Raw genomic sequence first — 24,006 nt, 5'->3', positions numbered from 1 at the left:
GTGTTTAAATTTATATTAGTGCATAAACTCTTGTTGGACAAGTTTCAATTTTGTGATAAAACAAGAAGTAGAAGGATAATTACTGCTGGTTGGTTGGTTGGTTGGTTGTTTCTAATCTCGCTTAAACCCCCCTTCTTCTTTCCTCCTTCCATTCTTTCCCTCAATTCAACAAAAATTACAATAAATTTAACAGAAATAGGTTGCTTTATAGACAAAAACAAAGCAAGTAAAGATATAGTAAAAAGAATTTTAGCATTTATTATTATTATTAGAATTCCCGCCTGAAGAGGGAGTTAGTTTTATTTGCTTAGTGAACTTGGTCGGCTCAAATTCCTCCATCTACGTATCTATTTTTTTAGCCCCTTTTGCACTCCCTCTCCTTTCCCGCCCCCCTCTTTCTTTCTTTCTTTCTTTCTTCTCCCCAAGAAATTTAGATTAAATTAAATTAATTGTAGTTCGTTCGTTCGTACGTAGCACCACCCACCCACCCATCCACGCAGGACGTTCCTTCTTCCCCTTCCCTCCCCYCCTCCCTCCCCACGAACAATAATCTCCTTATTCATTTTTTCTTTTTTTTTTTCAAGTACCTGAAACCACCACCACCACCAAAGAAGAAGAAGTAAGTAAGAACTTTAATCAACAATTCTTAAATTCCGAAAAATATATAATTCTTCCTTATTTTCTTTTTCCTTTTCCTTTTTCCTTTTCAATTGATATTTATTTTTCAATCGTTATACCTTCCTATAGATTAGACTTTTTATTACATTTTATTTTAGAACTTCACACTAAGTCATGTCAAAATCATTAATTCAAGGAGTATTAGACTTAGATCCATGGTTAGAACCATTTTCTCAACCATTAATTAATCGACAAATTGAATTTCAAAAATGGCATAAAAAATTAATTGAATCAGAAGGTTCATTAATTGATTTTGCTAATAGTTATAAAAAATATGGTGTACATACTTTACCTTCTGGTGAAATTCAAATCATTCAATATATTCCTGATGTTGATGAAGTTTCAATTGTTGGAGATTTTAATAATTGGAATAAAGATAGTCATAAATTACGGAAATTAAATGAATTTGGAACTTGGGAATTGACTCTTAAACCAGGTAGTATCCCCATTGATAGTAAATATAAAATTGCCATGAAAACCACGACCACGACCACCACCACCACCACCACCAAAAATGGCGGGGAATGGATTTATCGTTTAGATCCATGGGTTCATAGAGCTACATTTGCTAAACAACATGCATTATATGAAGGTCATTTTTGGGAAGATAATTATCAATTTAAAAATCCTCGTCCTAAAAAAAATATTGCCGCAGGTGGTATTAAAATTTATGAAGCTCATGTAGGTATTTCTACTCCGGAACCAACTATTGGTAGTTATAAAAATTTCACTCAAAATGTCTTGCCAATAATTCGTGATCTTGGTTATAATACCATTCAATTAATGGCAATTATGGAACATGCTTATTATGCATCATTTGGTTATCAAGTGACGAGTTTTTTCGCCATCTCATCTCGATATGGTACCCCTGATGAATTAAAAGAATTGATTGATACCGCTCATGGAATGGGAATTCAAGTATTATTAGATGTGGTCCATTCTCATAGTTCGAAAAATGTCGACGATGGATTAAATATGTTTAATGGTACTGATCATTATTTATTTCATGGTGGTAGTAGAGGCAATCATGATTTATGGGATTCTCGATTATTTAATTATACAAACTATGAAACTTTAAGATTTTTATTATCTAATTTGAAATATTATATTGATGTTTTCCAATTTGATGGCTTTAGATTTGATGGGGTTACTAGTATGCTTTATAAACATCATGGATTATCTGTTGGGTTCAGTGGTGGATATCATGAATATTTTGGTGATGGAGTCGATAATGAAGCTATAGTTTATCTTATGTTAGCTCATCAATTAATGAATGAAATTTCCACCACGGAAAATTTCAATTTGACTTCAATTGCGGAAGACGTTTCCGGGATGCCTACATTATGTCGTCCAATATCTGATGGAGGAATTGGTTTCAATTATAGATTATCAATGGCAATCCCTGATATGTGGATTAAAATTTTAAAACATTTAACTGATGAACAATGGGATCTTGGTAATATTGTTCATACATTAACCAATCGAAGATATGGTGAAAAAGTCATTGCTTATTGCGAATCTCATGATCAAGCTTTGGTTGGAGATAAAACTTTAGCCTTTTGGTTAATGGATAAAGAAATGTATACCAATATGTCAGTATTATCCCCATTAACACCAATTATTGATAGAGGTATTGCCCTTCATAAATTAATCCGTTTAGTCACTTTTGCCCTTGGTGGTGATGGATATCTCAATTTTGAAGGTAATGAATTTGGTCATCCTGAATGGTTGGATTTCCCTCGTCAAGGTAATGGAGAATCTTATCATTATGCTCGTCGTCAATTCAATTTAATTAATGATGATCTTCTTCGTTATAAATATTTATATCAATTTGATAAAAAAATGTTACAACTAGAAATCACCAATACTGGGGAATATGTTTCTTTAAAACATGAAGGTGATAAAGTTTTAGTATTTGAAAAAGGTAAATCAGTTTATATTTTCAATTTCAATCCAACTCAATCATTTGTTGATTATAGAATTGGGGTTGAATTACCAGGGACTTATAAATTAGTATTGGATTCTGATTCAGAAGATTTAGGTGGTCATGGAAGACTCGATCATAATACTAAATATTTCACTTTTAATGAACCTTGGAATAATAGAAGTAATTCCCTTTTAGTTTATATTCCAACTAGAACTGCCATTGTCTTAGAAAAAGTTGAGTAGAATTAGCTTTAGTTGTTTTTTATTGATTAATTTTGTATAGTGTTTTTTAAAACAATTGAATACTGTTTGATTTGTTAAGAACGTGTTTAGTAGTAGAAGTTGTAGACTTGATCATTAATAAGCTGTGTCATACTCATAGTAGATCTGGAGTATATACTTTCCTTGGCTTATTGTTTGTTGCTTGCGGCGCAATCAAGATTTGATTAACAAAAGCAGGCAAAAAAAAAAAAAAAATAAAGGCAAAGTAGCAGCAATAATCAATCAATCTTACAACCATTACCACCAACATCACCAACACCATTTAACAGAACACCTTAACATGGAAATTAACACACAATCAAATGATGACATTGACACATTATTAAAACAATTGACTCCAACTCAAGAACATTTTCTTAAGAAATATTTATTGGAAGAACAATTATCAAAAGAATTACACAATTTTAATGAACCAAATTGTTGTCAATTACTTGGATATCCATTTAAATCTTCTTCCAACAAGAACAACCAAAACGATGAACTAAGCTCTAAATTACCATTATTATCATTTTTTTTCAAACAATTTTTAACTACATTCCCATTTATTACCAATAATTCCCCTAAAAATCAACAAGATTTTTGGCAAAATACTTTACAACCATTTATTGAAAGTTTTAATACTAAACCAATAAGTCATCTGGAAGAACGTGAAGAAAAAATCACCAAAAGACGTCAAGTTAATAAAAAACTTTTATCAGGATTATTATTGTTTTATAATGCCGTGATTATAACGGATCAAGAAATTAATTATTTGACGGAAACTCATTATAAACCATCAGATACTGGTAAACTAGATAAATTTCATAATAAAAAGGAGATAATAACATCAAATAATAGTAAGAGTGGTAGTAATGGTTTGAATATAGTTGCTGTGAGAGTGATTTATGAAAATCCAACGAACATTTCATCTTGGATCCCATTTTATAATCGTATTAAAGTTTATCATTTATTTATAATTGAATTACAAAATGACAACCAGGATACTTATTATATTGCTAAATCATATCAAAATTTTAAAACTTTACATAATAAATTGAAGAAAAAATTTCCTGGTCTCTTTACAGAAATACATTTACCTTCACATAAAGATAAACATGATAATGGTTGGGAAATCAATAATGATAAAGAATCTTTGGCCTATGAAGAGGAAGAAGACACCACTAGTTGTTCAAATGAAAAAATATTGATTCGAGAGAAAATGAGATTATCATTACGAGGATATTTGAAATCGTTAATGAAAATCCCTGAAGTTGCCCATTGTACGATCTTGTCGGAATTTTTAACAACAAATAAAACCACTCTCACTAGAGATGATATTATAGATTATAATCAAAGACAAGAACATGAAGAACTTATGAAACAAACTCAAATAGAATTTCAACAACAAACTACTAAAATCATGTTACTGTTAACTAAAGATTTTGAATCTTTTAAAAGTCAATTGATTATGAATCCAGGAACCATTACCCAAATATTTTATGAATTAGGTTCGACCCCTGATATTAAACAAATGTCACCATTATTAAAAACATTTAATGAATGGTGTAAAGTTGAAATTGCTGCGACAATATATCAAACATTTATAAGTCAAGATAATTCAAGTGAATGGTTTAATAAAGTGAAAAAATTCCATCGTATTTTCCCTCATAATATAGTTTATGGGATTTTGAAATATACTAACCCCATGAAAATCATTTCTCGAATTGTTGATTTATTATTAGTTAACATCCCTTCATTTTCTTGGAATCTGCTGGAATTAAATGATCATTCTAAAAAAAATGGTGCTCGTAATTTGTTATCAATGATTTTCATTATGCTTTTAAATGAAGATTTAAATGGGTTTGATAAAGAATTGTCGATATTAGAATCCAATTTGATTGGTTATGAAGTTTATTTACAAAGAATTAAAAATTATGTTCAATTAGATTATAAACAAATTAATTCGATTAGAGATGAACAAACATTAAATAATCAGGATTTATTATTGACTATATTACTGACACCAAAATTGACACCACAAGTAGATGATGATGACAACAACAACAAATTTAATGAAATTGAATCATCTTATCATCATTATCGAAACATAACTAATGCAGAAAAACTTGAAGAATCAGAGTTGTATTTGAATTTAAAACAATATTGGCAAATTCAAATCCGGAAACGTGATAAAGATTTATTTAAACAATTATGGCAAGAACCAGAATTATCGGAATTAATTAAAAAATTCTTAATTATATTTTATCAACCATTAATGACAATTTTCACTAAAAGTGATGTTCATTTAGCTTTTAGAGGTTTACAAAAATTTATTGATGATTTAATTGAAACCGTAACGAAAATTAATAATGAAGAAATTTATTATTTAAATTCATTTGAAATTTTTAATAAATTGAAAAATTTATTAGATCGTCATGAAAATGTTATTTGGGAATTTATTCATAAAATATATATTAAAGATGATCAACATTTATTTTTGAATTTAATAAAATGGATTGAAAAATATTTAACCATGATGAGAATTAAATTTATTAATCCAGAAATTGTCAAAATAAATATCCATACCCCCAATTCTGGTGGTGGTGGTGGTGGCGATGGTGATAATAATTTAGATAAACAATTATTTATGAATCAATTGAATAGTCGAGTGCAAAAAATTGTTACAAAACGTAAATTGTTTAAAGAATATCTTGAAGCAAAAGCAAATTTACAACAACAAGACCCAAACAACAATGATATTGATGGTAATTGGGAAGATATAAATAATAAAATATTTGGTAATACCACGAGTGATGAGTTTGGGGTTAAAACCGATGATTTAGAAGAATTTAATTATCTTAATGCTGAAAATGATTTATTAAATGATTTATCTAAACAAACTGATTTAGAACGTGATTTATTAAATAAATTACATCAATTAGATCAAACTACTCCAGGGACAAGTGAATTAGATAAATTAGATATAACTCAAGAATTATATCAAGTTTTAAATAGAATAAGTACCTTCGAAACAAGTGATGGCATGACCACCAACATGAATAGATAAATCACCATTTTTGGTGCTAAGACGATTAACTTTAACTTGAATCTTAGCACCTCTTTCAATTGGTTTACCTTGAGAAATATCAATTGTAAATTTTTCCTTTTCATTGAAAACGTGATTTGCCAAATATGCTCCAATAGCACCTGATCCACTTCCGCAAGCAGGATCTTCAGCGACTCCAACAGCAGGAGCAATATTTCTCAATTCGACCGAATCACCATTTTCATTATGTTTTCCAAAGACACCAATTCCTGTCCAACCATTTTCTAAACTTAATCGCTCAATTTGTGCTAAATCAACATTCAAGTCTAATACTTCTTTACCGGAGCCAAGTTGGAAAACTGCCCATTTTGGACCAGCATCAATAAGTACCGGTTTACCAATAATATTGGTTCCATTCCATGAATGTTGTAATTCCTCAATTACTTTGTCATCAATTTCATGAAATTTGAAATATGGTAATTGAAAAGATAACAAAAACGGCAACTCATTACTATTATTATTATTATTATTACTATTATTATTAGGTGTTTTTTCAACGGATATTTTCACTAATCCAGCACCACATTCTTGAATTATTTGTCCATTGTCATTTGGTTTTATTTTACCATCTTCCAATAATGCAAATGCAGTACCTAAAGTAGGATGACCAGCAAATGGTAATTCATTCCCACCAGAAGTGAAAATTCTAATACTATAATCAGCAATTGATGATTTTGGAGTCAATATAAATGTTGTTTCTGATAAATTTGTCCATCGAGCAATTTTTTGCATTTCTTGAGTGGTTAAATTATCACTATCATAAATAACGGCAACTGGATTACCCAAATATTTGACATTGGTGAATACATCAACTTGTTTAATTCTTGGCATATTTATGGTTTGTAGGTTAGATATGAAATGAATATTCAATGAAAAGAAGCAACTGGAGGGGAGGGGAGGGTAAGGGAGGGGGATCCTTCCTCTATTTATATAATTGATTTCGTTTAATTCCTAATTGAGTCATATTTCCGTGCGAAGAAAAAAAGGGGGTTGCAAGAATTGCCGATCTATGGAAATTTCAACTGGTGGTGGTGGTGGTGATACATGAATGAATTAGTCATTTCTTAACATCCGGACAAGCAAGCTCCATGAATGAGTTTTAACTTTGGTACAATTACACTGCTTGCTAAGAGCCCTGGAAAAAAAAAATAGTTGGGGCAAATGGTGTAAGGAATAAAATACTACAATGTTTGTTGAGATTGGTATTTCAAGTTGTATCAAAAATCATTTAAAATCAAATAATCACGTCAATTTAAAAAAGTTTGATAATATTTACTTCGCCTAAACAATTCATAATACACCAATATTTCAAGAGTCTTTATCATTGTCACTTGTTACAATTGATGAATCTTCCTCCATGCTAGAACCATAATAAAATTCATCATCCTCATCACTGTACTCGTTATCCAGACTTCCATTGTAAAGATCATCTGAATCATATTCTGAAATTACCTCCTCTGGTCCAGAATATTCAGATGCTGGAGCATAAGGATCAGGTGTCAGAAAAGCAGCAAACAAACGAGAAGACCGTCTGGATATTTCTTCCAAAGTTTCATCATATCTGCTGAGCAGTAATGAAAGCCCTTTGATTGCTTTTAAGGTTCTTCTCACATCAATAACACTCATATTCCAGTTTCCTGGAGCATGTATTTTTAATTTAGCGTCTTTGTTCTTTTCTTCATACATTGAAACCAAAAATGGTGACACTAAACGAAGGTTACACAGGCATAATTCTAGATGCTCCAATGAGGATACAGGCAATTTGACTCGATTTACTTTTTCCAATTGATTTCTGTTTAACAATAGCCTGCGCAAGTTTTCTAAGTTTTCAAAGGATTCAGGTAACTCTTTAATTCCCATCTTATTTAAAATTAGTTCCTCAACACTAATTGGGAATAAATCATTATCCAATTTTTGAATATTGCCTTTGCAAATTTCGATTTTTCGAAGTCTAGATTCTTTCAAGTTCAATAATTCTAATGTACTGGAATCAATGTAAAAACCCTTTAAAGAAAAAGTACCTAATACCAGCGGCCATTTGATTTTTTGGGTAAGAGGACTCATCTCACCCTGTGACCTAGCAAGCAACTGCAAGCGTGTAAGACTATTGGGTAAACGATACATAAAGTCCAGGCTGGTAAAAACTATATTTTTAGCAGCTAAATCTAATACTTCAGCCCGAGGAGGTATCCTGAAACTACTATGAAATGTAAGATCCGATGTGATGATGTGAATGTATTGCAAATTTTCGTCCAAATGACAATAACCGGTTTTAAATGAGACATTTAAAAGCACCAAACGCGTTAATGGGGGAGTAAGTACTAAAGTACTTGAATCAAGATCCCCGAGACCAGCAGATTTGATTGATAGATGTTTCAAATTTGGAGGGAAGATTAATAATGATTTGAGAAAATATTGTGAATTCTGCAAGTCATTTCCAATATATTCAAAACTTTCTAATTCTAGTAAAGAATTCTGATCAAATAAATAAAATGGATATACACTAGAGTCGATTGTTAAATGTTTTAAATGTTGGAACTTTTTCAAACCATTATAGCCTCTCATACTAAGGCACTTTTTTAAATGTAAAGTTTTTAAATTTGGTGCAATTATTTGGTTGTTATTAAGGACGTCAATGCAAGGCAACTCAAGCAGCAAATACTCTAAAATAGGCATTCCTTCAGATGAAATTTCAATTTGTTTCAGGTGTGTGACAAGACATAGTCTCCGCAAAGTTGGAGGTAAAATCACCCCAGTTAAAAGTCTAGTTTTAATTTGTAAATCCTCCAAACTTGCAGGAAAAGTAAATATCTGGGTCCCTTCATCATCATCATCATCATCAGGGATTATTTTTATGTCCAACTTTTTCATACCATAAATTGTATAGGAATCCAATGCAGTACGATGTAACGCGACATTTCTGGCAATTGAGGGAAGTGTGAGTGTATCTTCAAATTTCAACAATTCTATGGAATCAAACATGATATTAGAATCCAAAAAGAAATTCAACATAGCCTTTGAGTCCAAACCTTCTTTCCCATAAAAGGTACCATTAATACTCAGGGCTGCCGTGATAAGTTTAGGGAAAGTATCCAAGACTCTCTCAAATTGCTCCACGTGTTCCATATGAAAGGTATGCGGGTATATATTCCACTGAGCAATGCCTTGTTTCAAATTGTCTAGTTTGATGTTGAATCGGAGGCACTGACACAGGCGGAAACCATCAAACCACATGTGCCTTTCAACATCTTCAGTAATTTCCACGTCTGACAAAATTACTGAGGCGGCGATCTCTCTAATTGGCGGGAAATATAATAAATGTGGCAATAAGCATTTAGGCAAATAACCAAAGATTTGTGCAATAACATTAGGGTGAAGTTTTGCAATTTCAAGGAAAAGATCAATGTCAATAGTTTCGATGGTCATTGTAATGGATCAAATTGGTAATTGAAAAATTCGAGAAAAAAAATATAACAGGGGGGAAAGGGTTTGTTATTATTAGGCGATGCTGTTGTCTGGTTTTTTCGTCTAATAAATAATCCAGTACTTTGAAGTGAATGTCGTTGAATTCAACTTTATAAGAAAAAGTTAAATACTAAAAAACTGATGACGAGAATATTGATTGGATGTAATTGTTGAAGCCAGTGTTGAGAAAGGCATTATTAATTAAAACAAATAAATTTGTCAAGAGACTTTGAATACGCGTATTGTATCCATCGCCAATTCTTGTAGATTTGGAATATTGTAAGGCGGCTTAATGTGCAAGTCTAGACAAACAGTTGTAATTACAACCGAAACAAAAGTGTTACTTCTGTCTAAGGTCCATTGTTAGATTTTCTTAGCACTCAATAGTATGAAAGGGSYTKGAATAATTCTGTTTAAATTCTCTGGTATGAAAAATTTGTAACACCTTTGGTTTGAGTAGCATTTAATACATACAACTGAAAGTAATCTGCATTAGGTGGGCTTATAAATAAATCATAACCCTAGATGACTATACGCCTTCAACTACGGTTGTAGTTTCCTAATCATTGAATTGGATGAGTTGATTTGAATCTCTCACTGTCTCTAAATCAAAATACTGCATATAACCGCCACATTCAACTTTCTTCAGATTTTGCCCACACCAAATAACAAAGCTCATACAAAATAAAGAAACCACGCAATTCTAATTATCACAACTTAATCTAATTCAGTTCAGTTCAACAATTCATTAATTCATTAATTCAAACTAATCACAGCATGGCTTTGAATTTATCAAATATTAAAAAGGCATATTTTGACAAACTATTCCTTGTCCAGAATGATACAACAGCAACAGCAACCACGACAAGTGTGTCGTCTAACAATTCTACTCCACCATCCAAAATTAAGCCAAGAGTATTGTTATTAGACAAATATACTACACCGATTATATCTATGTGTTATACTCAATCTGAATTATTGGCAAATAATATTATATTAATTGAATTATTACAATACTATCATGACTTATCTTCGATGAAACATTTAGATTGTATTATTTATATAAAACCATGTCAAGAATCGGTTAATGATTTGCGTCAAGAATTGCATAACCCTCATTATGGACAATATAAGTTGTTTTTAAATAATTGTATTCATAAAAATCAATTAGAGTCAATTGCTGAAGCTGATGAATATGAAGTTATCACCAAAGTGATAGAAATTTTCCAAGATTATCAAATTGTTAATGATAATTTATATCTTGTTGATACTATTAGTCTGAAACAAGATGTTAACCCTGTATTACTGGAAAGTGAGAAATTGATTAGTTTGCTTTTAGCGTTGAAGAAAAATCCCATAATAAGATATGAATCCAATTCTATTGATTTGAAACGATTGAGTTCGGAACTTTTATATCAAATCAATTCCAATTCCAATAATAATTTATTTGATGATTTAAATCGTTATTCCGATTCCCCTCCATTATTGCTTTTGTTAGATCGTAAAAATGATCCTATAACCCCCTTGATTACACCTTGGACATATCAATCAATGATTCATGAGTTTTTAACAATTGAGAAAAATATTGTACATATGACATCAGATGAAAGTAGTACCAATAGCAACAACAGTGGTAACAAAAATTCACAAATCATTCTTTCTGATGAAAATGATCCATTTTATAAGGAATCAATGTATTTAAATTATGGTGATTTGACAGACAAATTTCAAAAATATGTGGAAAAATATAAATCAGAAACTAAACAATCGTCAATTGATAATTTGAAAACAACTAATTTATCAGAATTGAAAAAAATATTGACAAAATTCCCTGAATTTAAAAAATTTTCTACTAATGTTTTAACTCATTTGAATTTAATCAGTGAAATTGATAAACAAATCACTATACAAGATTTATGGGATATTGGTGAATTACAACAAGCAATTGCTTGTGGGTTAGATAATCAACAAAATTTAAAAGAACGAGTATTGTTAGTTTTGAACAATACCACAAATAGTAACAAACGAGTATCTACCATAAATAAAATCAAATTGATTTTACTTTATTCTTATAGGTATAACACTCCTAATGATGTATCATTATTTTTACAAAAATTGAATGATCCAACTTTGACTCAACCATTACCTTCCTCGAGTCAAATCCAACTAATTAAACGGTTCAAAACATTATTTGGTTCCAATTCCATAATTGATCAACAAAAACTTCAAAACCAAAATCAAAATCAAGGATTAACAAATATTTTCGCCAATAAAAAAATTGATCTTAATAATTTGTTTAATAGAAACAATCCATCACATACAGTATCAGATAATATTTATTTACAATATACACCTCGATTGAATGAGATTTTAGCAGGGTTAATTAATCCACAACCACAATCACATCAAGATGGTTCTTTGGGATTGGCAACATTGGTTCCAGATAAAGTGAAACAACAATATGGGGTACATGCAAGTGATGAATCAGTTCAAGATATCATTATTTATATCAAAGGTGGTGTCACTTATGAAGAAAGTCGGTTGATATATGAATTATCAGAGAGTAACAAACGGATAAATTTGATTATTGGAGGTGATGGCATATTGAATAGTGAAATGTGGTTACAGAAATTGTATTCTATGGTGACGAAATTTAGTGATGAACCAGGTCATAGTCATCGGGCTAGTGAAGATTCTCATATAAATAGACAAACTCAACTACGTGATATCTTATAGGTTATTATAGGTTATTAACAATGAAAAATAATATTACATAAATTATTTAGTATTAATGTGAAATGTGAATGTGAATGTGAATGTCTAAAAAAAAAAAGAAAAATAGCAAACAAACTTTTCTCTAAACAGCATATTTACCAAATGTATCTTGCCATGCTAAGATTCGTTCTGTAAGTTGTTCCATTAGTAGTAAATTCTCATCAAATGTTTCTTTTAATGCAAGGGCATCAGCATTAGCATTTTCTTTAGAAGAATTTGATGATCCTTCTTTTTCATCATCATCACTTATAAATGAAAATAATTCTAATTTTTGTTGCTTTTCTTCCTGAAGTTCAACTTGAGAACGACCAAGCCATTCTAATATTGCTATTGTTCTTTTCCGTAATTCAAAAATCGAAGATTTATCATTTACATAACGTGGTTTAGATGGTTGTTGAATTAATTCTTCTTTAGTTGGTCCCAATGAATTGGTTTCATTAGATGAATCATCTTGCTTTTTGTTGTTATTATTATTATTGTTTGTGGACAGTCTTGGTGGTGTACTCTTCTTTTTCCTAGTGGTTTTCGTACTACCAGCACCTGCACCAGCGCCAGCCACACCCCTTCTTTTACTTCTAGACCCCTCACTTCCTGACCCAAGTTCTTGTTCTGAATTCTCATTCAACTCTGAACCACTAGGATGATCAGATTGTTCAACTTTAAGACGTTTTGAATCGCTATTATCGGCATTTTCTCTCCGACTGGTCTCTCTTTTCCTTGATCCATTACCTCTTGAACCTTCTCTGCCACTACTATTATTCCCATCACTCTTATTGTCCTCCCTTTTAACTGAATTCCCATTGCCCCTTTCATTTGATTCTGATTCACTTAATTTGACCCCTGATTCTCGGGCACTTTCCCTTAATGCTCTTTTCAATTGTTCATTGTATTCATCGTCATCTTCATCAATGTTATGGTGGTGATGATGGTGTCTTCGTTCTTTCCGTTTATCCTTGATATTAGAACTTGTGTCTTGTTGTGGGGTGTTTCGTTCATTTTTACCTCCTCTTCTCCTTGTACTATGGCTTGTTTCATTGTTTTTGAAAGTCATTTGTTCAAGTTTCTTCCTTTTATCATTGACCGGCTTATATAATGTTCTTTTCGAATATCCATCATTATTGACAAGGATGTGGAATTCTGGTTTACATGATTCACACCAATATTCATCGGGTACATCATGACTTTCAAATAATCCCACACAATATCCGTGTTGCCAAACTGAACATTTCTCACATTGAATAAATAAACCTTGATCTATTTCTATTTTGTATGTTCTTTTCAAAAAAGTCGATAATTCAGGATTAATGGAATCGTTAGTTAATTCGTCTTGTCCACAAATACAACGAGTAATCTCATCTTCTTCGTCTTCTCCTCCTTCTTCTTCAATCAAGTCCTCTTCCTCTTCTTCTTCTTCTTCCAAATCAACAATTTCTTCTTCTCGTGGTTCTCTACTTCCACTCCCTCGATTGCTTGCAGTACTAGTATCCGAATTATATCCTCTTCTTCCTGATTTACGTGACATTTATATTGCTGTTGCTGAATATATGAATAGAGTAAGTTGATAAATGTGGGATTGAAACTGAGATTTTGTTTTTCTTGTTTTTTTCTGATTATGGGAAAAGTTGATCAAGAAAAAATAACAATAGTGAATGCTGCACGTGACTCAATTTGACATCACCAATTATGCTTAATCACCACACACACACACAAATAGAAATATATACATATATTGTCGTTATTATGGAATGTATATTATTTTGCGTTTTCTTTTCTTATCTATGGTTCCAGATTAAAGAGTTCCCATATTGATCAATGTGTTTACCGGTTTTTGTATTACATTGGAGTTCTTCCGAAGTCCCGACATCACACAAAGTCCGCACTTTTGAATCTGTCATTATCTTTTTAGGTTTCAACTCTTGCCAAGCATGATCTATGACAACTCTTTTTTTCTTCCTACTATACAATATATTTCTAGCTCTTGGTGTAACTTGTAAAGTTGGAATATAACCAAATACTCTTGCTGAAAGTCCATCTTTATACAGATAACATCCTACCGTGGTATCTATCATACGTTGTTTGGTCAACTTGAATGTGATTTTGCTACCTAAACTAAGTCCTAATGTGGTTGTATTGACCAATATACCTTCACCTAAACTAAATCCAGTTCCCAAACTAAGTCTCAGATAAATAGCTGTACGATGAGTAAGAATCACTCCTACGGGGGCAGAATCAATATGTTTATGGTTTGGCAGTATAAACTGGCGAGTTATACATGGAGTTAATGGAATAATAGAAGTTTGCCAAATTGGATTGAAATATTGGAGCTCCAAATATTTTAGATTAGTGATTGTTGATAATTTATTATTTGGTGTAAGAAGAATCTCATCTGAAGGAACAATAGTACTGTTTGTGTCATTGATTGATATGATTGTTTTGGGGTTATAATTGAATAAAGTTGTAAGCACGATAGGAGTTACCAAATTTGTACTGGTAGTAGTATAGTATGAGATTTCAGTAGTATTTGGTTGATTAAGATCTATGTATATTGCAACAACCAATGATATGAGTATAGTTAATAACATTGCAAGATTATCATTGAGCGTTTTGCTTACAATTTAATTTTTTTGCAACTGAAAATCATATTAAAATTTGACGAAAAAAAGTAGTTTTAACGGTTTATATCTCATAACAATATTTACTCTTCTAAATTGCTAAGTAAACGCATCTAAGATTGACAAACTTCTACCATTCCAAGCAACATTGCTACCTATATAGCCTTTTTTAAATTCTTCTATTTAGTCTGGTTGCCATTTAACATCACATGAATAGAAAGAGAAAAAGCCCAAAAAAAAAATATCTTCTCTGTCTCTATGTTGATTACATAATCAACAGAAATAACCAACAAAAATTTAAACTTCTCACATGGAGGGGGGAAATAAAAGAAATAATCTTTGTACCACCACAACACCCTCCCTCCCCCCCATCTACTCACTCACTCACTCACTCACCCCAATAATATATTATCAAATATGCTCAAATTAGAACAACTTTTTATTGACGACGATACATAACCAATGGTGAAATATATATATTAGCCCGTCTTCTTTTTTTTATTACTTTTCATCTTTAACCAAATTCAACTCAACTCAATTCAATTCAATTCAATTCTTAATGTCTCCTAAATACGCTTTAGTCACTGGTGCTTCTTCCGGTATTGGATATAATCTTGCCATTGAATTATCGAAAAAAGGTTATAAAGTCATTGGATGTTCCCCACAACTGGTTTTATTTGGTCAAAAACCTTTGGAACAAGAATATGGTGTCATATCTCTCCCATTAGACGTCACAGATATTGATAATATCAAGACTGTTTTGAAAAAAGTCGAAGAAATAACCGGAGGAAGATTAGATGTATTATATAATAATGCTGGTATATCTATTTCAGGTCCAGCAATTGAAATTGATGAAACACAATTGAATAAAGTTTTCCAAGTCAATGTAATTGGTCAAATTAATATGACAAAATATTTTGCTCCTTTGATTATCAATGCTAAAGGAACTATTCTTTTCACAAGTTCTGTTGCAGCTAGAGTTCCCTTAAGTTGGGTTAGTGCATATAATGCCACCAAAGCTGCCATTGATGCCTATGCCTTGACGTTGCATGGGGAAATGGCACCATTTGGTGTAAGGGTTCACAGTGTAATAACCGGTGGGGTCGATACTGCTATCTGTGATGGTAATATTAAAACATCATTAGGTGATTCATTCTATGATGTTGATGGTGTTTATGAATCAATCAGAAGTTCAGCAATGATGAGTCGTGATTTAAATATATCACCGGAACAATATGCTAAAGAAGTTGTCAGAGATATTGTCTCTTGGCGTGATCCGGGATTTAATTTATATCATGGAGCCAGATCTTATTTCTTGCATTGGGTTAGTCGTTTCTTGCCATTATGGCTTGTTGAATTTGGTGTTCAAATCCATTTCAAACAACGCAGAGTATTACAAACTATTGCCAAATTGATAAAAGTTAAAAAATCACAGGAAAAGAAGTATGTATAACTATTGAAATAAGGAGGAGTTTTTTTTTTTGGTCTCTTTAAATAGCATAGGTAAAGCAAATACACGAATATGATGATGTTTGTTGTTGAATAGTAAATAAATATTTTATCAATTTCAGTTTCAGTACATATATGCATATATAAACACTTAATTACTAGAAAATGCCTACTTCTTGCCATATTGATCAGCTCCTTGATTTGCCAATCTATCAGCAGCTTCATTACCAGGATCACCAGCATGACCTTTAACATGAACAAATTCCAAATTTCCCCAATTTTTATCTTGATAAGTTTTGTTAATACTATTTTTTAATGCAACAGTTTCCTGAATCAAATCTTTATTAGCAACAGTTTCCCCTTTGGAATTCTTCCAACCATTCTTTGCCCAATTACTGGACCATTCATTAACACTTTGAATAGCATATTTCGAATCACTATGAATTTCGGTTTTCCCCGTAGCTTTACCCAGTTGTAAATCATTGTGGATATTTTTCAATGCATGTTTCACACCATGTAATTCAGCACGTTGATTTGTAGGTTTATATGAAGTGTTTTTATCTACTCTATCCAAGGGAACAGCAACATTTCTTGAATCATTAGGACCATAATAAACACCATATCCTGATGGAGCCTTGCTGGTTTGTCCATTTCCTCTTGAAGCACCATCAACATAAACACGATTAGTAGTAGTAGAAGAAGAAGATGTTGAAGAGGAAGAAGAACGCTTTGAGCTACCACCAGAGTAGCCACCGGAATAGCCACCGGAATAACCACCGGAATAACCACCAGAATAACCACCTGATGAGCGACTAGAACCAGAAATTCCACCTGATGATCTACCTCCGGAACTATAAGATGAACTTGATCCTGATTTGCCCCCACTTTGCACGAATGCATTGGCTTCAGCAGCAGTACTGAATTTCTTATAAGATGCGCCACTATAACCGTGGACTTGTTCTTTACAATCACCCCAATTACTGTATACACCAGTTTTTGATCCTTTAGCAACAGCGTAATATGGCATATCTGTTTGAATTGATTTGAATAATCGTCTACTAATCTTGAAAAATTGAATTAACCTAAAGAAAGAAGGGTGAAGGAAAGGGTAAAGAAGGAAGTTGAAAAATCATGCAAAGTAGCGCGTTTATATGCATTTTTTTCCCCCCTTCACACAAGGGGCTTCTTCGTTTGGAAAATTGGGAAACCAAATTTGACGAACGAACGAAGAACTTTACAGATTATATGGGAAAGGAAATGGAAAGTTTAATTAATAAAAAAAAAAACAATGGCAATAGGTCAAGTTTACATAATGTTGTAAAAGGGGCGGCTTACATGTTGTTGTCAACTAGCATACTTTTGGTTCAATTTTTTTTGTTTACTCTTCACTAAATGATAGAGATCATCGTTCAGCTTGTCAAAGGCAGAATATCAAATTAACCATTATATTATTCATGTACTAGGACTGGTGATATATAACTAGCTCTGATTTGATTAGAAAGTTTCAAGTATAAAGACTAATTCATGAAAGGGGGGGAGGGCAGGGCGGGGCGGGGCGAACCCCAAGATTAACTTGAATTATACAAGAGACGGATTATTTAAAATAAGGATAGAATTGGCGATCTGTAATAATCAAATCAATCTACAATATCAAAGAATCGTATGATGTTTAGACACAAATCATAAAAAAGGGGGTTGTCTATTTCAAATTAAAACTCATATTTTACACCTCTATATCGTCGTCGTCTTCCTTTTCCTCTTCACCATCACCATCACCATCATCTTCACCACCTTCATTGGTATTCTCACCATTTTCCTCTACTTCAGATTTCTCAGTTAGACCAGATTCATCATTCTTTTCTTTGTCGTCTTCGTCTTCGTTTTTATCTTCATCTTTGGCATCTTCATCTTTTTGTTCAGCTAGTTCTTTTTCAGCCAATTCCTTTTCCGCCTTTTCTTTCTCTTCCTTTTCCTTCTCAGCTTTCTCCTTCTCTTCCTTTTCCTCCTTTTCCTTCTCTTCCTTCTCCTTTTCGGCTTTTTCCTTTTCGGCCTTCTCTTTCTCGGCCTTCTCTTTTTCAGCTTTTGCTTTTTCAGCTTCTTCTTTAGCCTTTTGCTTTACTTCTTTTATAGCTGCTTCAGAATCACCTAATTTATAATGTTCATCTGCATAAGCTTTACAAAAATCATTAGCATTATTAACCACACATTCAATCTGTTTATTTTCTTTCAAAATACCATTCCAATCATGATCCAACAGATAAATCAATTTTTTCACACCATGAATATGAACCAAAGTATTATCTTGATCAGCAACACTCATACTCAAAGTCAAATAATCATCATCTTGATCAAACATTGAAATACCATTGGGAATCAAAGCATTAGCTTCATGACCAGCACAAACAACATCATAATTTGCCCATCCATAAACCGAAACATTGAAATTAATTGACCCTGATAAATAGGTTAATTTGAATTTTGAATTCAATTTCTCCAAGATTAAGAAATTGGGTCTATACATTGATCCACCACAACCACAATCTTTTACATGAGCACGTAAAAATCCAATCCATAATTGTCTTTGTTGTTGTGGTTCCTGTTTAGTAGACAAGTCATCTTCGTTGAGGTTGTTGTTGTTGTTGTTGTTATCAATTTTTATGGGCCATAATTCTGTACCACCACGTACTGGACCAACTTCTTGAGTTGTTTCAACATCTTTGAAAAACATTGTACAGGTAGAATGAGAACTATCAATGAAATTATCCAATTCACATTTCAAAATTTTCAAATGATTCCATTGATAAACAATATAAACATAATTATCACCAAGATTGTGATTTCCATAATAACTTATTTGATTTCTTTCATCAGGATCAATAAATGGAGTCCAATTTTTTTCAATTGAAGTTCGTTCTTTACCTTCAATTCTTAATTCTTTAACTTTATTAAATGTTACATTATTGAATTTTGAATCTTGAATCCCATCAGTATTTAATTTCCCTAATTGATATTGAAATAACCAACCAACAAACATTGATCGATAAAATTCAAATTTAGTATGAACATTATTATCATCTTCAGTACTCATATCTTTGATTTGACGATGATATGAATTAAAAATAATCACTGGTTCATCATCACCAAATTTATTCTTCGTTAATATCAATCTTGTATCTTCTGGTCCATACCATCGACTTTTAATATATTCTGAATTATGATAAAATGGTATAGCAAGAAATTGAGGATATTTAACTGAATCATAAACTCGTTCACCGTTTGGATTAATCACGGGGACAATCAATTCAATATCATTTAATTCATTCCAATTTTCATCATAAACTTGAGCATACAACAAAGAAAGTTGAGGATCATTTTTTTTACCTTGTTGTGAATATATGACTCGACTAAGCATTAAATGAACTCCATGTTGTTCTAACCATACTGAAGTACCAGCAAATTTATAAATATGTTTATGTAATTCACCTCTCATAATAATATGAGGTAATCTATCATTGAAAAATGGTGATAAATCTTGAAATGCTGGATCATTTTCTAATTGATATAATAAGGTGGTTGCCAATTTATATAAATCATCATGTAAAGTACGATATTTGGTGATTTCAAATGAACGTTCATATAATATATCTTTACACAGACTAGCAGGGGGTCTAACGGTAGATGAAGAATACAAACCAATTGAATGATTGGTATAAGTTTGATTAGTGATATAATTTGACAATACAGTTTTCGAATCACCAAAATATTGAATCCATTTAGAATTTTTCGGTTCATTGACAAACTCTACTCTATTATCGAAATTTTTCGGATAAATGGCCAATGAAGGGAAATATGATGATATAACATCTGATGATTTTTCACTTTTTTGTTGTTGGTCTTGATGATTAAGGATTCTATTACTGATAAATGTTGGCAGATATTCCGATATCTTATTAAATCCATCAAAGAAAACATGTAGTATTATCACTGCAAGAATCAAAGGAATTAAAATGAAATAAATCTTTTTGAATTGTCTAGGAGACCTGAATAATGGCATATATGATTTGGTCATGTTGTTCCCAGTCAAGTATAAGTGAAAGGTATAAAGTTGGATTTTGAGAGGTAATAGGTGTTGAAAGAAATAAAATAATAAAACTACAAACAGAGATGATAATACGGATTACCGGGAGATATATATATATATATATATTTAAGTAAGCAATGAGATTTCTCTTTTGTTGAAGATAAAGATACCCAACGTTTGTCAGATGAATGAATATTATTGTTAAAAAAGCAATAACAATAGTCCATTATACTTATTAAGAAGAAAACGTCATATTTGGGATATTGTGGTATTTATTTATTCAACACAATTTTGAACACTTGTATTGGTCGCACTGCCACACACACTCTCTCTCTTTATCTAATCTTTAATCTTCATGCAGCATCTCCTTTCAAAACTCTATTGAACTAAAATTTAACAGGTTGTTGCTGCTGTTGTTGTGGCGATTGATAGTTAATTAGTACAAAGTCTAAACAAACACAAACTACACTATCTTTCACATTATCATTTACGCATGATCTAAAAAAAATTGCAATTTGAACCACACAAAAACTCAAACAATCATCTTATGAACAATAAACAACAACAATTTCAATTGTTTTTTTCCAACAAGTATATGCAGTGTTTGAACTTTCCCAATTCAGTACTAATCAAGTGATGTTTTCAAAGAAGACACATATACATATTAATCCCGGAAGCTTAAAAAAGAAAGAAAGGATGAAAACAACAATGACAATACCAAATCCGATGAAATAGTATTTGCGACAAACACAATATTCAGATGTTGATCGCAATTTGTAAACATTTGGTGGAATAGTATTCCACTACTGATTCAATATTTCTTTGGCAAACATAGCACATCTTTTCTGTTTATCAATCTTCTTGGTGGTGGATAGAATAGATTCTTGCAACAATATTCCGAAACCTCCAGTTTTGTGGAATATTGAGATAAATCAGATGCGTTATTAAATTAGTCTGCAACTTCTGCATAAAACACAAACGATTTGAATGGTCGTCTCAGCGGCGTTCTGCAGTATTGTTGCGATTGCCCTCGTGGGAGCTTAATTTAGAAAATGTTGAATTTAGATTATCATAATGAAGTTTCCTTAACATCTATATAAATCTGTGTTCTGTGATTGTAGTACCAACTTCTTCTTGACCATTTGACTAAATATCATGACAGATCGTTGGCATGTTGTTACTAGAACAAAAAGCGAAGAACTTATGATAATTGTAGATCAAGTAAAAGGAATATTCGGAAAAAAAAATTCTTTGGTAGCAGTGTCAATTTTCCGCAACGGCAATTGTTGTTACTTCCACCACCAACTCATGTGAACATAAATACAATATAATGCAAGCTATGTAAATGCAATACACTAACCTCTTCAAAATACAGATTTAGATCTAAATAGACATCTCTCATCACAAATTATTTACGTCTTTCACAATGAAAGAAAAATTTTTTCTTAGCTGGCCGTTTTTCTTTGTTTGCTTGTTTGTTTGTTTGTTTAGTTTTGTTGAACAATTAAATACGAGATGAGATAACGATAATCTATTTTTGGAATACAATCCAAAAAAAGAGTTCAGTTAGATTTGTTACTTTTCCAATCTCTTCACTATCGGTTTCACTATCGATTGCAATTTCTTCAAGGAATATTGCTATCACTTGTTGGTGTTGTTGTTGACAAAGTTTAATATTTATCGGACGATGAAGATTCAAATTGTAAACACTTCCCAGATGTGATTGAGAGTTCGTATATTGAATTTGAGAAATAGATTCATCGGCGAAGAAATCATCCGCCTTAGTTTGTGCTTTAGCTTTTTTTTTATTCTAAATTGGTTATGAATTTGCTAAATTACCTTTTTGCATTTTCAATGCCTAACCAATTTTTATTAATTTATCCAACATTTAGCTGGCAAGCATGTCCTCAATTCAGGACTATATACGTCGCCAAACTAAGTTTCATTAGTGTTTAGAAACAAATAAAATCGTACATTTGTTTTCTCCAGTTAATAAACATATGTTGACATTTTTAATTACAACAATGACTGTCATTATTTGTTTACAATTGTGTATTTCTGGAAACCAATATACGTCAATATATCCTTCTTCTTTCTATTATCACAATTCTACAATGATATCTTGATCTTTTATTGTTCACATTTTGTGCATTTTTTGGCTGCAATTCTGTTGGTAAAAATTTGATACAAAATTTTTATACAAATGCGTTTACTACATACAATTGTATTATTTTATTTCCCCGATTCTTAGCTTAACCCATTCTCTTACAACTTATGAGCATTAACAATTTGTTCAACAGTATCATAAACTGATTGTTCAAGGTTATAATATTCAAATCCTAATAATTCACGAGATTTGGTATCATCAATAGTAGCCAAACTTTCAGCAATAACAGATTTATCTGAACCTGGTTCATCAACTGGTATTTTCCCTTTCAAATCTGGAAATTTATCATTAATAATATCAACAAGTGATTGAGATGTAAATCTACCTGAATTCAACAATATTCTTTGATTTTTGGCATCCTCATTTTCAAAGGCAATGATATGAGCTTTGGCAACATCTCTTACATCAACCCAACCTCCTTTTGACGCAGGAATTGAATCATTTGGTTTCAATTTCAAAATAGAATTAATGATTTCACTAGAAGTGTTTAAACTTTGTTTAATTTCTGAACCAAATGATTGTGGACCAAATACAAATGATGGATTAATTGTCGACAATGAAAATTTAACATTATCATTAGATTTTATAAAATCCCAAGCAGCTTTTTCAGCAAATTTTTTGGATCCACGATATCCATTAACTGGATTAAGTAAAGCATCTTGCCAACTGATTTCATTCCAATCCTTTTCTGTAATAATTGCATTTTTATCAGCTTCTTTAGAAGCGGTACTAATGGCAGCATAAGATGAAGTGATAACCACTTTTTCAATATTGTTACCAAAATTATAAATTGCTTGTAATACATTTTTTGTACCATCAACAGCAGGCAATAACAATTCTTTTTCAACATCAGTCACATTAAAATGGAATGGTGAAGCTAAATGTAAGAACACTTTTGCTTCTCCATGTTTTTGTAATACTTTATCAAAGGCACCTTTAGTTCCAACATCTTCAACAATTTCATAAGATAAGTTTTGTGGATTGTTGAATAATTTTAATAAATGATCACCTTTGGCTGTTGATCTAACTGTACCAATGACTTGATAGTTTTTAGCTAATAATTGTTTAACAACGTGTTGAGCAATAAATCCTGTGGCTCCAGAAACAATAACAGTAATTGGTGTTGACATCTTTTTTAGGAGTTGATTAATAGATGAAATAAATGAATAAAAATTGACAAGGAATAAAGGGGAAATTGAATCAAATTTATATGAAATTATTACTTCTCAAGTTAAACTGTGGTGGTTGGTGTTAATTCTTTTATCAACTGTGGAGAAATCAATAATTATTATTAGTCGTCGTGTACAAAGTTAAACTTTTCGGGAAAGTGGTTAAGCGGCATTTGACCCAATTTTGTTTATGTTAGCGGATAGTAGCGCATTCCAGTACCACCAACCACTACACTCAGAAACCCACTTGACTTGAGGCTACAGTTTAGCGCATACAAGGAAACTCTTATACTACTATTCACAATTGTTTTTTTTTA

General features: G+C 31.6%; 11 protein-coding genes across 11 annotated transcripts; 4 read left to right on the top strand and 7 right to left on the bottom strand. All coding sequences in view use genetic code 12, as the record gives it.

Annotated features, from left to right (window-relative positions):
* Positions 1–792: 792 nt before the first annotated feature.
* On the top strand, positions 793–2,847 carry GLC3 (1,4-alpha-glucan branching enzyme; the record flags this gene model as incomplete). Its single annotated transcript, XM_714089.2, has 1 exon — positions 793–2,847. The coding sequence occupies one exon, from the start codon at positions 793–795 to the stop codon at positions 2,845–2,847; it is 2,055 nt and encodes a 684-aa protein (XP_719182.2).
* A 319-nt stretch (positions 2,848–3,166) lies between these two features.
* CAALFM_C603330CA (uncharacterized protein) lies at positions 3,167–5,932 on the top strand (the record flags this gene model as incomplete). The annotated part of the gene is made up of 1 exon (XM_714088.2): positions 3,167–5,932. The coding sequence occupies one exon, from the start codon at positions 3,167–3,169 to the stop codon at positions 5,930–5,932; it is 2,766 nt and encodes a 921-aa protein (XP_719181.2).
* Positions 5,873–6,802, bottom strand: CAALFM_C603320WA (uncharacterized protein; the record flags this gene model as incomplete). Its single annotated transcript, XM_714087.2, has 1 exon — positions 5,873–6,802. The coding sequence occupies one exon, from the start codon at positions 6,800–6,802 to the stop codon at positions 5,873–5,875; it is 930 nt and encodes a 309-aa protein (XP_719180.2).
* A 477-nt stretch (positions 6,803–7,279) lies between these two features.
* CAALFM_C603310WA (uncharacterized protein) lies at positions 7,280–9,397 on the bottom strand (the record flags this gene model as incomplete). The annotated part of the gene is made up of 1 exon (XM_714086.2): positions 7,280–9,397. The coding sequence occupies one exon, from the start codon at positions 9,395–9,397 to the stop codon at positions 7,280–7,282; it is 2,118 nt and encodes a 705-aa protein (XP_719179.2).
* An 816-nt stretch (positions 9,398–10,213) lies between these two features.
* CAALFM_C603300CA (uncharacterized protein) lies at positions 10,214–12,172 on the top strand (the record flags this gene model as incomplete). Its single annotated transcript, XM_714085.2, has 1 exon — positions 10,214–12,172. One exon carries the CDS (start codon positions 10,214–10,216, stop codon positions 12,170–12,172), a length of 1,959 nt encoding a protein of 652 aa, XP_719178.2.
* Positions 12,173–12,293: 121 nt separating this feature from the next.
* Positions 12,294–13,733, bottom strand: CAALFM_C603290WA (uncharacterized protein; the record flags this gene model as incomplete). Its single annotated transcript, XM_714084.2, has 1 exon — positions 12,294–13,733. The coding sequence occupies one exon, from the start codon at positions 13,731–13,733 to the stop codon at positions 12,294–12,296; it is 1,440 nt and encodes a 479-aa protein (XP_719177.2).
* Positions 13,734–13,983: 250 nt separating this feature from the next.
* Positions 13,984–14,793, bottom strand: CAALFM_C603280WA (uncharacterized protein; the record flags this gene model as incomplete). The annotated part of the gene is made up of 1 exon (XM_714083.1): positions 13,984–14,793. The coding sequence occupies one exon, from the start codon at positions 14,791–14,793 to the stop codon at positions 13,984–13,986; it is 810 nt and encodes a 269-aa protein (XP_719176.1).
* Positions 14,794–15,382: 589 nt separating this feature from the next.
* Positions 15,383–16,276, top strand: AYR2 (Ayr2p; the record flags this gene model as incomplete). Its single annotated transcript, XM_714082.2, has 1 exon — positions 15,383–16,276. One exon carries the CDS (start codon positions 15,383–15,385, stop codon positions 16,274–16,276), a length of 894 nt encoding a protein of 297 aa, XP_719175.2.
* Positions 16,277–16,441: 165 nt separating this feature from the next.
* Positions 16,442–17,299, bottom strand: CAALFM_C603260WA (RNA-DNA hybrid ribonuclease; the record flags this gene model as incomplete). The annotated part of the gene is made up of 1 exon (XM_714081.2): positions 16,442–17,299. One exon carries the CDS (start codon positions 17,297–17,299, stop codon positions 16,442–16,444), a length of 858 nt encoding a protein of 285 aa, XP_719174.2.
* A 696-nt stretch (positions 17,300–17,995) lies between these two features.
* On the bottom strand, positions 17,996–20,341 carry BMT4 (Bmt4p; the record flags this gene model as incomplete). Its single annotated transcript, XM_714080.2, has 1 exon — positions 17,996–20,341. The coding sequence occupies one exon, from the start codon at positions 20,339–20,341 to the stop codon at positions 17,996–17,998; it is 2,346 nt and encodes a 781-aa protein (XP_719173.2).
* A 2,277-nt stretch (positions 20,342–22,618) lies between these two features.
* On the bottom strand, positions 22,619–23,650 carry CAALFM_C603240WA (methylglyoxal reductase (NADPH-dependent); the record flags this gene model as incomplete). The annotated part of the gene is made up of 1 exon (XM_714079.2): positions 22,619–23,650. One exon carries the CDS (start codon positions 23,648–23,650, stop codon positions 22,619–22,621), a length of 1,032 nt encoding a protein of 343 aa, XP_719172.1.
* Between the last annotated feature and the right edge of the window lie 356 nt (positions 23,651–24,006).

This window comes from Candida albicans, chromosome 6, assembly GCF_000182965.3.
Source record: "Candida albicans SC5314 chromosome 6, complete sequence".
Taxonomy (NCBI): Eukaryota; Fungi; Ascomycota; class Pichiomycetes; order Serinales; family Debaryomycetaceae; genus Candida; species Candida albicans.
Note: the sequence above shows the minus strand (reverse complement) of the source record. Positions and strands in the feature narration are given on the sequence as shown.